At 36.9% G+C, this 13641-nt stretch overlaps 1 protein-coding gene across 1 annotated transcript in view; it reads left to right on the forward strand.

Moving 5' to 3' along the window:
• The window catches only part of LOC133103033 (cytochrome b-c1 complex subunit 2, mitochondrial), a 29637-nt gene that overhangs the window by 4406 nt on the left and 11590 nt on the right, over nucleotides 1–13641 (forward strand). The window contains exons 5-8 of the mRNA XM_061208245.1: nucleotides 991–1047; nucleotides 1267–1391; nucleotides 3344–3441; nucleotides 12050–12107. Coding sequence (XP_061064228.1) covers nucleotides 991–1047; nucleotides 1267–1391; nucleotides 3344–3441; nucleotides 12050–12107 — 338 coding nt within the window. The remainder of the gene's footprint in view (nucleotides 1–990; nucleotides 1048–1266; nucleotides 1392–3343; nucleotides 3442–12049; nucleotides 12108–13641) is intronic.

Raw genomic sequence — 13641 nt, forward strand, 5'->3', positions numbered from 1 at the left:
TGCTGGTGGGAGTATAAATTGATACATCTACATAGGAAAGAATCAAGGAATATCTATTAAAATTGAAAATGAGCATATTCTACAACCTAACAGTTTTTAATCCACATGCACAAAGGGATTCTTTATCATTATTGAGACCGGAAACAATCTAAATGCCTATCTTTAAAGAGAGGGATAAGTGAAGTATGATGTAGTAATATGGTGGGACTACTACACAGCAGTTAAGGAATGAACTCAATCTGTTTCAACATAGCAGACTTAAAAACAAAGTGTTTTGTGGAAAAACAAGTTTCAAGATTTTTTTAAGGTATGACGTTTGTAACAAAATAATATGTAATGCCTATGATTATGTTTGTCTCTAGAGTGGGAGAAAGTGTGAGAGTTAGCCTGGGAATGGTACAAAGAGATCTTCAACTTTAAAGTTGCCCTTTTTTTTTTAAGTTGTGGTAAAATATACTTAACATAAAATTTACCATCTTTTATTGTATAGTTCTATGGCAATAAGTGTCATTAAGCAACCATCACCACCACCCATGTCCAGAATGTTTTCATCTTCCCCAACTGAAACTCTGTAGCTATTAAACACTAACTCCCCATCCCCCTCTTCCCCTGGCCCCAGGCAACCACCATTCTGTGTTCTCTTTCTATGATTTTGACTACTCTAGGTACCTCGTATCAGTGGAATCATACAGTATTTGTTGTCCTTTCATGACTGACTTACTTCACTTAGCAAAATGTCTTCAAGGTTTATCCATGTGTAACATGTCAGGATTTTCTTCCTTTTTTTTTAAGGTTGAAATATTGTGGTTTTCTTAAGATTTTTAAAAATATTTTTTAAATTTAGTTGAGTGTATTTTTGTTATACTATTATTTATACTTTATGTACTTCAAAATAATTTTTTCCAAAAGAATTGGTTGATTTAACGAAGATATAAGGGAAAGCTTGTTCTTCTGATTTAGATAATTCACTGTAATTTATTTTTGACTCAGTGTGATTTCAACAAGGGAAAACATGGCTTATACTGTGGAATGCCTGCGGGATGATGTGTAAGTACCTTTGTGTGTTTAGAACATCTGCTTTTAAAGAAATACTAAGTTGCTCAGTTGTAGTCTTTTTTTTTAATGTGGCATTATGACCTCTGATGTTGGTTTCGGATTATTATTCACAAACTGCCTAAAGTTTAATAATGAGAGCAGTACAGTTATGTAGAATGGATGTTGGTTTTAAATTTTTCACTGGTAACTCTTATCTTCATGTCTCTGTAGTGATATTCTAATGGAGTTCCTGCTCAACGTCACCACAGCACCAGAATTTCGTCGCTGGGAGGTAGCTGCCCTTCAGCCTCAGCTAAGGATTGACAAAGCTGTGGCTCTTCAGAATCCACAGGCTCGTAAGTACGCTTTCAGATTATATTCCGTTGTTTCTAAGATACTGGGTTTTTGAGAAGATCAATTTGTAGAAGAATAAAATTGCTATTGAAATTCTTTTCCTCCTTGGGTTTGAAAATACCCTCTCCAAAAATTTGTCCACTTTTTAAAACGTATTGTTCATTTCTAAACATTTGTATTGTTATTTTTCATCTTTGATAGCAAGTAAATTGACTGTAGAATCCTAGGCCTTTTGCCTGTGTCGTCCCCCTCCCCCTCCCCCCCATCTCCCCACCCATCCACCCTACCGCCCACCCCACCCCACCCCTGGTGTTTTTTCAGTGGTTGTTTTGCTTACACTAAATCTGGCAGCAGTTTATTGTTGCTGCTGCTGCTATTATTGTTTAGCCAACTCACTTTTATTGTGTCTTTCCAAAGTAATCAACTTAATTTTTTACAAAAAAACTTCTTTGTATTCATATTTGTGTTTATATAATGTTTAGTTATGTAATCTTGACAAGCACATCTGGCAAAACAAATCTTTAAAAAAAAGCACCACTGATTCTCAGAAGTCATAGCGCTTCTGGTAGGAGCGGAAGTTTGCAGGTAGACCACTGAGGTGTAAGCAGGTGACCAGCTGCAGGGGCTCAGAATGGGATGGACTTCTCAGATGCAGGTCAAGAGAGGGTCTCCTGTCAAGTGTCTGGAACATAATGAGTGCTTGGTTCTTGTTAGCTCATATTATTTCATGGAGATAACTTTGTTACTCCAGACCTCTACCAAAGAAATAGATAGAATGGTAAAATTGTACAAAAGATGATTTCAGTGTCCAGAGCTTTCTTCCCCACTGGTAGCAGTGAGGCTCCAGCCCTTATGCTTTCTGCCTGGACAGTTATTGTAGTCTCCTGGCTTGTGTCTCTGCCCCCAGGTGTACATCTTCCACCAATGGCAATGTACATCTTACATTGCCATTACAGTGATCCTTCTGACATGAAAATCCAGTGAAAATCCTTTAAAGGCAAACTCTTTAACTTAGCATATATGGTAACTCTAATGATCTGGCCCCTGCCTCCCTCCCTTGTTTCTTGCTCTCTTTCCCTCCTAGCTGCAATTCTCCTTTGAATCAGACTGTTGTCATACTTTATGCCTTCGTCTGTGTCCTCTGCCTGAAATGCTGTTCCCAGATCATTCACCTGGGAAACACCTACTCATTCTGTAAGGCTTATCCCAGATTTTACTTTTATTACTCCTTTCCAATTCCCACTGCACTTCCCTACTGCCCCCGCTGCACTTTTTTTACTGCTAACATCACACCCATAATACTTTATTTTACAGTGAGGGCACACATGTGTCTTACTGGTCTCTGTATTTCCAGCACAGTGCCTGGCATGGAGGGATGCCCAAATAATAAGCAAATAAAAGAGACATACCTCAAGCAAAGGCACTGAACCAGGAAAATAGGAACAGTGCCAGGGAGGTGTACAATTTGGCAGTAGCATTTGACCCCTGTAAGCTAGTAATATGACCTAACACTGATACTTTCATATCTCCTCTTACCCTGACGACTCCCTTGTTACCTTGAGAGGGAATCTAGAAGTAAGCAAAATTCAGATTAGATGACTTAATCAAGGTCACACGGCAAATCAGTGGCAGAACTGTAATTAGATTCAGACTTCTGAACCTAAAACCCATATATGGTTTCCAGATGATACCAGGTCGATTAAAGTTAGAGAAGAGTTTAGGTGGACTCTGACATTTAGAAGCTGCTATCATAGAAACTCTTATTTTTCTCAGCACATTCGAGTGGCAGAATTTTAACAGTTGCTAGAGGTTAAATGAAAGTATATTTTCAGTCCTCTTAATACTTGAATTTAATGACCAAAGTTGTATAGTTTAGTTGCTTTCTAGGCTCTAAACGTCATGTTGTCTTTGTTTAAATCACACTTCTGTAACTGCTTCTTTACTTATTTTACAGACGTCATTGAAAATTTGCATGCTGCAGCTTACCGTAATGCCTTGGCTAATTCCTTATATTGTCCTGATTATAGGATTGGAAAAGTGACACCAGATGAGGTACTGATAAAACACATTACATTTTTTTTTAATTTTTTAAATTTAATTTAATTAATTTTTTTATATAGCAGGTTCTTATTAGTCATCAATTTTATACACATCAGTGTATACATGTCAATCCCAATCGCCCAATTCAGCACACCCCCACCCCCACCCCCCTGCGGCTTTCCCCCCTTGGTGTCCATACGTTTGTTCTCTACATCTGTGTCTCAATTTCTGCCCTGCAAACTGGTCCATCTGTACCATTTTTCTAGGTTCCACATATATGCATTAATATGCGGTATTTGTTTTTCTCTTTCTGACTTACTTCACTCTGTATGACAGTCTCTAGATCCATCCACATCTCAACAAATGACCCAATTTCGTTCCTTTTTATGGCTGAGTAATATTCTATTGTATATATGTACCACAACTTCTTTATCCATTCTTCTGTCGATGGGCATTTAGGTTGCTTCCATGACCTGGCTATTGTAAATAGTGCTGCAGTGAACATTGGGGTGCATGTGTCTTTTTGAATTGTGGTTTTCTCTGGGTACATGCCCAGTAGTGGGATTGCTGGATCATATGGTAATTCTGTTTTTAGTTTTTTAAGGAACCTCCATACTGTTCTCCATAGTGGCTGTATCAGTTTACATTCCCACCAACAGTGCAAGAGGGTTCTCTTCTCCACACCCTCTCCAGCATTTGTTGTTTGTAGATTTTCTGATGATGCCCATTCTAACTGCTGTGAGGTGATACCTCATTGTAGTTTTGATTTGCATTTCTCTAATAATTAGTGATGTTGAGCAGCTTTTCATGTGCTTCTTGGCCATCTGTATGTCTTCTTTGGAGAAATGTCTATTTAGGTCTTCTGCCCATTTTTGGATTGGGTTGTTGTTTGTTTTTTTACCATTGAGCTGCATGAGCTGTTTATATATTTTGGAGATTAATCCTTTGTCCGTTGATTCGTTTGCAAATATTTTCTCCCATTCCGAGGGTTGTCTTTTCGTCTTGTTTATGGTTTCCTTTGCTGTGCAAGAGCTTTTAAGGTTCATTAGGTCCCATTTGTTTATTTTTGTTTTTATTTCCATTACTCTAGGAGGTGGATCAAAAAAGATCTTGCTGTGATTTATGACAAAGAGTGTTCTTCCTGTGTTTTCCTCTAAGAGTTTTATAGTGTCCGGTCTTACATTTAGGTCTCTAATGCATTTTGAGTTTATTTTTGTGTATGGTGTTAGGGAGTGTTCTAATTTCATTCTTTTACATGTAGCTGTCCAGTTTTCCCAGCACCACTTATTGAAGAGACTGTCTTTTCTCCATTGTATATCCTTGCCTCCTTTGTCATAGATTAGTTGACCATAGGTGCGTGGGTTTACCTCTGGGCTTTCTATCCTGTTCCATTGATGTATATTTCTGTTTTTTGTCAGGACCATATTGTCTTGATTTCTGTAGCTTTGTAGTATAGTCTGAAGTGAGGGAGTCTGATTCCTCCAGCTCCGTTTTTTTCCCTCAAGATCGCCTTTGCTATTCAGGGTCTTTTGTGTCTCCATTCAAATTTAAGATTTTTTGTTCTATTTCTGTAAAAAATGCCATTGGTAATTTGATAGGGATTGCATTGAATCTGTAGATTGCTTTGGGTCGTATAGTCATTTTCACAATATTGATTCTTCCAATCCAAAAACATGGTATATCTCTCCATCTGTTTGTGTCATCTTTGATTTCTTTCATCAGTGTCTTATAGTTTTCTGAGTACAGGTCTTTTACCTCCTTAGGTAGGTTTATTCCTAGGTATTTTATTCTTTTTGTTGCAATGGTGAATGGGAGTGTTTCCTTAATTTCTCTTTCAGATTTTTCATCATTAGTGTATAGGACTGCAAGAGATTTCTGTTCATTAATTTTGTATCCTGCAACTTTACTAAATTCATTCATTAGCTCTAGCAGTTTTCTGGTGACATCTTTAGGATTCTCTATAGTATCATGTCATCTACAAAAAGTGACAGTTGTCCTTCTTCTTTACCAATTTGTATTCCTTTTATTTCTTTTTCTTCTCTGATTGCCATGGCTAGGACTTCCAAAACTGTTGAATAATAGTGGCGAGAGTGGACATCCTTGTCTTGTTCCTGATCTTAGTGGAAATGCTTTCAGTTTTTCACCTTTGAGAATGATGTTTGCTGTGGGTTTGTCGTATATGGCCTTTATTATGTTGAGGTAGGTTCCCTCTGCCCACTTTCTGGAGAGTTTTTATCATAAATGGGTGTTGAATTTTGTCAAAAGCTTTTTCTGCATGTGTTGAGATGATCATATGGCTTTTATTATTCAATTTGTTAATATGGTGTATCACATTGATTGATTTGCGTATATTGAAGAATCCTTGCATCCCTGGGATAAATCCCACTTGATCATGGTGTATGATCCTTTTAATGGGTTGTTGGATTCTGTTTGCTAGTATTTTGTTGAGGATTTTTGCATCTATATTCATCAGTGATATTGGTCTGTAATTTTCTTTTTTTGTAGTATCTTTGTCTGGTTTTGGTATCAGGGTGATGGTGGCCTCATAGAATGAGTTTGGGAGTGTTCCTTCCTCTGCAATTTTTTGGAAGAGTTTGAGAAGGATGGGTGTTAGCTCTTCTCTAAATGTTTGATAGAATTCACCTGTGAAGCCATCTGGTCTTGGACTTCTGTTTGTTGGAAGATTTTTAATCACAGTTTCAATTTCATTACTTGTGATTGGTCTGTTCATATTTTCTATTTCTTCCTTGTTCAGTCTTGGAAGGTTATACCTTTCTAAGAATTTGTCCATTTCTTCCAGGTTGTCCATTTTATTGGCATAGAGTTGCTTGTAGTAGTCTGTTAGGATGCTTTGTATTTCTGCGGTGTCTGTTGTAACTTCTTTTTCATTTCTAATTTTATTGATTTGAGTCCTCTCCCTCTTTTTCTTGATGAGTCTGGCTAATGGTTTATCAATTTTGTTTATTTTCTGAAAGAACCAGCTTTTAGTTTTATTGATCTTTGCTGTTGTGTTCTTTGTTTCTATTTCATTTATTTCTGCTCTGATCTTTATGATTTCTTTCCTTCTACTAACTTTGGGTTTTGTTTGTTCTTCTTTCTCTAGTTCTTTTAGGTGTAAGGTTAGATTGTTTATTTGAGATTTTTCTTGTTTCTTGAGGTAGGCTTGTATAGCTAGCTATAAACTTCTCTCTTAGAACTGCTTTTGCTGCATCCCATAGGTTTTGGATTGTCGTGTTTTCATTGTCATTTGTCTCTAGGTATTTTTTGATTTCCTCTTTGATTTCTTCAGTGATCTCTTGGTTATTTAGTAATGTAGTGTTTAACCTCCATGTGTTTGTGTTTTTTACGTTTTTTCCCCTGTAATTCATTTCTAATCTCATAGTGTTGTGGTCAGAAAAGATGCTTGATATGATTTCAATTTTCTTAAATTTACTGAAGCTTGATTTGTGACCCAAGATGTGATCTATCCTGGAGAATGTTTCGTGCGCACTTGAGAAGAAAGTGTAATCTGCTGTTTTTGGATGGAATGTCCTATAAATATCAATTAAATCTATCTGGTCTATTGTGTCATTTAAAGCTTGTGTTTCCTTATTTATTTTCATTTTGGATGATCTGTCCATTGGTGTAAGTGAGGTGTTAAAGTCCCCCACTATTATTGTGTTACTGTCAATTTCCTCTTTTACAGCTGTTAGCAGTTGCCTTATGTATTGAGGTGCTCCTATGTTGGGTGCATATATATTTATAATTGTTTTATCTTCTTGGATTGATCCCTTGATCATTATGTAGTGTCCTTCCTTGTCTCCTGTAACATTCTTTATTTTAAAGTCTATTTTATCTGATATGAGCATAGCTACTCCAGCTTTCTTTTGATTTCCGTTTGCATGGAATATCTTTTACATCCCCTCACTTTCAGTCTGTATGTGTCCCTAGGTCTGACGTGGGTCTCTTGTAGACAGCATATGTATGGGTCTTGTTTTTGTATCCATTCAGCAAGCCTGTGTGTTTTGATTGAAGCATTTAATCCATTCATGTTTAAGGTAATTATGTATGTTCCTATTATCATTTTCTTAATTGTTTTGGGTTTGTTTTTGTAGGTCCTTTTCTTCTCTTGTGTTTCCCACTTAGAGAAGTTCCTTTAGCATTTGTTGTAGAGCTGGTTTGGTGGTGCTGAATTCTCTTAGCTTTTGCTTGTCTGTAAAGCTTTTGATTTCTCCATCGAATCTGAATGAGATCCTTGCTGGGTAGAGTGATGTTGGTTGTAGGGTTCTTCCCTTTCATCACTTTAAGTGTATCATGCCACTCCCTTCTGGCTTGTAGAGTTTCTGCTGAGAAATCAGCTGTTAACCTTATGGGAGTTCCCTTGTGTGTTATTTGTCGTTTTTCCCTTGCTGCTTTCAATAATTTTTCTTTGTCTTTAATTTTTGCCAGTTTGATTACTATGTGTCTCGGCGTGTTTCTCCTTGGGTTATCCTATATAGGACTCGCTGCGCTTCCTCGACTTGGGTGGCTATTTCCTTTCCCATGTTAGGGAAGTTTTCGACTATAATCTCTACAAATATTTTCTCTGGTCCTTTCTCTCTTCTCCTTCTGGGACCCCTATAATGTGAATGTTTTTGCGTTTAATGTTGTCCCAGAGGTCTCTTAGGCTGTCTTCATTTCTTTTCATTCTTTTTTCTTTATTCTGTTCTGCAGCAGTGAATTCCACCATTCTGTCTTCCAGGCCACTTATCCATTCTTCTGCCTCAGTTATTCTGCTATTGATTCCTTCTAGTGTAGTTTTCATTTCAGTTATTGTATTGTTCATCTCTGTTTGTTTGTTCTTTAATTCTTGTAGGTCTTTGTTAAACATTTCTTGCATCTTCTCGATCTTTGCCTTCATTCTTTTTCCGAGGTCCTGGATCATCTTCACTATCGTTATTCTGAATTCTTTTTCTGGAAGGTTGCCTATCTGCACTTCATTTAGTTGTTTTTCTGGGGTTTTATCTTGTTCCTTCATCTGGTACATAGCCCTCTGCCTTTTCATCTTGTCTGTCTTTCTGTGAATGTGGTTTTTGTTCCACAGGTTGCAGGATTGTAGTTCTTCTTGCTTCTGCTGTCTGCCCTCTGGTGGATGAGGCTATCTAAGAGGCTTGTGCAGGTTTCCTGATGGGAGGGACGGGTGGTGGGTAGAGCTGACTGTTGCTCTGGTGGGCAGAGCTCGGTAAAACTTTAATCCACTTGTCTGCTGATGGGTGGGGCTGGGTTCCCTCCCTGTTGGTTGTTTGGCCTGAGGGAACCCTACACTGGAGCCTACCTTAGCTCTTTGGTGGGGCTAATGGCAGACTCTGGGAGGGCTCACTCCAAGGTGTACTTCCCAGAACTTCTGCTGCCAGTGTCCTTGTCCCCACGGTGAGCCACAGCCACACCCAGCCTCTGCAGGAGACCCTCCAACACTAGCATGTAGGTCTGGTTCAGTCTCCCCTGGGGTCACTGCTCCTTCCCCTGGGTCCCAATGAGCACACTACTTTGTGTATGCCCTCCAAGAGTGGAGTCTCTGTTTCCCCCAGTCCTGTCGAAGTCCTGCAATCAAATCCCACTAGGCTTCAAAGTCTGATTCTCTAGGAATTCCTCCTCCCGTTGCCGGACCTCTAGGTTGGGAAGCCTGACATGGGGCTCAGAACCTTCACTCCAGTGGGTGGACTTCCGTGGTATAAGTGTTCTCCAGTCTGTGAGTCACCCACCCAGCAGTTATGGGATTAGATTTTGCTGTGATTGCGCCCCTCGTACCGTCTCATTGTGGGCTTCTCCTTTGTCTTTGGATGTGGGGTATCTTTTTTGGTGAGTTCCAGTGTCTTCCTGTCGATGATTGTCCAGCAGCTAGTTGTGATTCTGGTGTTCTCACAAGAGGGAGTGAGAGCATGTTCTTCTACTCCGCCATCTTGGTTCAGGCTCCAACACATTACATTTTAAAATGTGCTTATTTTCACATTAAATTGAATGTTCATCTACCACTTCAGTTTCATTTGCTAGTTTTTCGTATCTTCTAATTTAAGAGATTCTCTAGCTTGCTTTTTTTCCATCAGCTTGCTTTTTTTTTTTTTTTTTTTTTTTTGGCCGCACCATGCAGCTTGTGGGGTCCAGTTCCCCTACCAGTGATTGAACCGGTGCCTCCTGCAGTGGAAGAGCAGAGTTCTAACCACTGGACCGCCAGGGAATTTCCCATCCATCAGCTTGCTTTTTAACTAAAATTCCATCTGAACAATTTTTGTGTATCTTTCAGCTAAAAAAGTTTTTATTACAAAATGGACATGTTCCTTACAGAAATTTCAGAAAATAAAGGGGGAAAAAAGATATCTCACACACCTAAAGGCACTCATTGTTAGCACCTAGGTGTATTTTTCTTCTAGACCCTTTTCTATGTATATCTATCTTTTAAACAGTATGTAAGTGTTTAAATACCATAATCTTGTGACTAAAAGTCTTCCTTTAACCACTCTGAATACATAGGTAGGAATGAACCCCACTTTCTTGCCTCCCATTCTGTCATCAGTTTGCTCACCAGCTCATTTACCTTCTCCAGCACACCTGCCTCACTTTGCTGGCAGTACAAATTTGTCACATGTCACAGCCATGTATATGTCATAGAACTTTGCTTCCAAAATGTGAAACATTGAGCATTAAATTTGCAAGTGTAGATATGTGTATATAATCTTAATTTCCTACTCCTACCACTCACCCACCCCCAAAAAAACTTTTTACCAAGAGACATTAAGAGAAAAACTGGGAATTATCAACACTTTCAAAGTATATATGACTCAGAAATTAGGCTTTTATTCTCATTTCTGGTTATCCATTACAGAAAACTGAATTTTGTATCCCTTTCCTCTTTTGACTTATCTCCTGGTTAAGAAAACTATCCAGTTATCAATTTAATGCCTACCATTCATATGGTACTGTTAAAAAAAATTATAACTGATATCATCCAACTTGGAACAGCCAACAATTTTCATAAGACTGGCCTCTAGTAAGTTTTTGAAGTTTTTCAGAAATAAATTCACTCTTGTGAAGATATATTATTGAAGATATATTATTGAGGTAGCTAAAAGGATGCACATAACAAAACATTTACCTACAAGGATGTCTATTGTGGCATTGTATGTAATTGTGCAAAATTAGAAGAAACAAATTAAATATCCAACATTAGAGAACTAGTTAAATAATATATTAAATATCTGTAGAATGGAATACTATTCAACCATTCAAAAATATTAATTGATAATGAAATTTTCATAGCTTATTGTCAAGTAAAGGAAAGGTAATTTATGAATAGGATGTTTCAAGGGGTCCCATTTTTTAAAAAATAAGGTGTGTGCATCATAGACAAATACCAAGATGTTAACCATGGTTATCTCAAAGTTATTAGCATTTTTAAAATGTATCCCTAGGCTAAAGGAAATTCTAAAGAAATGGTTGCTAGAATAATTTGAGCAAAGGCAGCATTCAATAGAAAAACATCAACATTAAAAAAAAAGAATATGACTTTCCAAGGTGGCTCCATAGATGGAGACACCATTCATTTTAGGGCACAAATTCTGATAAATTGAATAAAAGTTTAGTTTTATTACCTTAGCTTCACAGTTCTCAACATTAGCCAAGGAGCCTTTTTAGCCAATACCCACCCCTCATGAATTTTTAATGCCATGCATATACTGTATATCTGTTTATGTACTGTATGTATATTTGTAGTTTATATATAAAGGAATAAGGTTTTTTTCTTACCCCCAAGAACTAATTTTCACTCCCTTGGGAGCAGTAGTGTGCCTGTTTAGAATGCATGTTTTAGCCCTACTTTTGTATATTAGGTCTAAAGTGATAGTATAAACCAGTGATTGTCAAATCTCACTGATCCTCAGATCACCTGGGTGGTTGATTAGATGGGTGGGTGGTTTGTTTTAAATAAAGATTCCAAGATTTCACATTGAATCTACTATATCAGTCTATACGGTGGGCCCAGGAATAGGATGGGGTGGGGAGACATTGACAGTGTTTTTGTTTTGTAAGCTCCCCATATAATTCTGTAATCATCCAGGTTGGAAACCCTGGTATAGACAGTAACCTCAGAGCAAAAAAACCTTCAAAGATGCGCAAGAGGGGTATAGTGATATAACTCTATTAGTCCTACTATAGAATGTTAATAACAGTGCTTTATTACTACCTGTATAAAGACAAAAGAAACCTGATGTACTACTTAAATCACATTATAATAAAAATCATAAACTTAGTCCCATATCTTCAAGTTCAAGCCAATGTGTGCTCTAATTTTTAATTCTGTTTTCTTTTCCATTAACAGCTTCATTGAGATGTAATTCACATACCATACAGTTCACCCATTTAAAATGCACAATTCAGTGGTTTTTATTATATTCACAGAGTTACATAACCATCACCACATTAAGTTCTAGTTCTTTTTAAGCAATGGTTTTTAAAAGCTCAGTTTAATTCAGTACTAAGTAGTCCCTTATAGTTCATTATGGCAGCTTTTAAGCCTGAGTATTTATCTTCTGCTGAACTGCAGTTTCACGTTTTTATAGCTTTTTATATTTATACCAATATAACCTAATAAATGTTTTTACTTTCTCAGTTACATGACTATGTACAGAATCATTTTACAAGTGCAAGAATGGCTTTGATTGGACTTGGTAAGTTGGGAATTGCCTGCATGTCAGTTTGCTTCTTTTAAGAGTAGTTTTTTAAGTCACAGACATAGAAAACAGACTTTTGGTTGCCAGCGGGGAGTGGGACAGGGGAGGGTTGGATTGGGAGTTTGGGAATAGCAGATATAAACTGTTATATATAGAATGGATAAACAACAAGATCCTATTGTATAGCACAGGAAACTATATTCAATATCCTGTAATAAACCATAATGGAAAAGAATATTTATAACTGAATCACTTTGCTGTATACCAGAAACTAACACAACATTGTAAATCTTCAGTTACAAAAAAAGAAGTATGACTTGGCAGATAGTGAAACATGTGACTAACTTATTCAATGAGGAGGTAGAATTATCCTTGAAACTCTGTAAAATCAGGTACTATCATATGTAACTGACTACGTATATATACATCTTTTATAGTTATATATAGATAGATATCTAGATAATTTACAGTTCCATGGTTCTTGGCTCCCAGAGAAAGTGGTAGATAGTCAGAAAATTCACTGAGGCTGCTGACTTTTCCTTTATAATTTGGTGTGGTAGGGGATGGGACACCTTTCCAGTGCATTGTAATTCTGTCACTATATAGGTAACCAGCCTCAATTTATAATATACTCACTTGGGTATTTTCTTAAATTCTGATTATACAATTCTCCATTATGTTGTTCTGTCTCATTCTAGAAAGTGGTTAATTGAAAAAAGAGAAAATCTAAGATGTGCTACTATTAAATGTTGCATTTATAGTTATGAATAAAAGTATTGTTTCACTGTCTCAATGTGAGTCATTAAAAAAAAAAGAGTAGTCCTTTAAGCTATAATTATGTGAACACAGGATTGAACAAAATTTCAGAACTCATCCTCTGTTTATGTCAGAAAGTCAGTATGTGATAGGATTTTAGTAGCTAGTCTGTCATGGAAACAACCTAAATGTCCATTGACAGATGAATGGATAAGGAAGATGTGGTACATATATACAATAGAATATTACTCAGCCATTAAAAGGAATGAAATAATGCCATTTGCAGCAACATGGATGTACGTAGAGATTATCATACTAAGCGAAGTAAGTCAGAAAGAGAAAGACAAATACCATATATCACTTATACATAGACTCTAAAATATGACACAAATGAACATATCTATGAAATAGAAACAGACTCACATAGAGAACAGACTTGTGGTTGCCAAGGGTGAGGGGGATGGGGGAGGGAAGGATTGGGAGTTTGGGATTAGTAGGTGCAAACTATTATATGTAGAATGGATAAACAACAAGGTCCCATTGTATAGCACAGAGAACTATATTCAATATTCTGTGATAAACCATAATGGAAAAGAATATGAAAAAGAATATATATATGTATAACTGAGTCACTTTATAGCGGAAATTAACACAACATTGTAAATCAACTATACGTCAATAAAATTTAAAAAAAATAAAACTTCCCCAACACAGCTTTATAGCATATAAATAAATCCTCCACAACTCTGAAAAAAAAAAATAGCTAGTCTTTTTT

The sequence above is a fragment of the Eubalaena glacialis genome, chromosome 13 (assembly GCF_028564815.1).
Source record: "Eubalaena glacialis isolate mEubGla1 chromosome 13, mEubGla1.1.hap2.+ XY, whole genome shotgun sequence".
Classification (NCBI taxonomy): Eukaryota; Metazoa; Chordata; class Mammalia; order Artiodactyla; family Balaenidae; genus Eubalaena; species Eubalaena glacialis.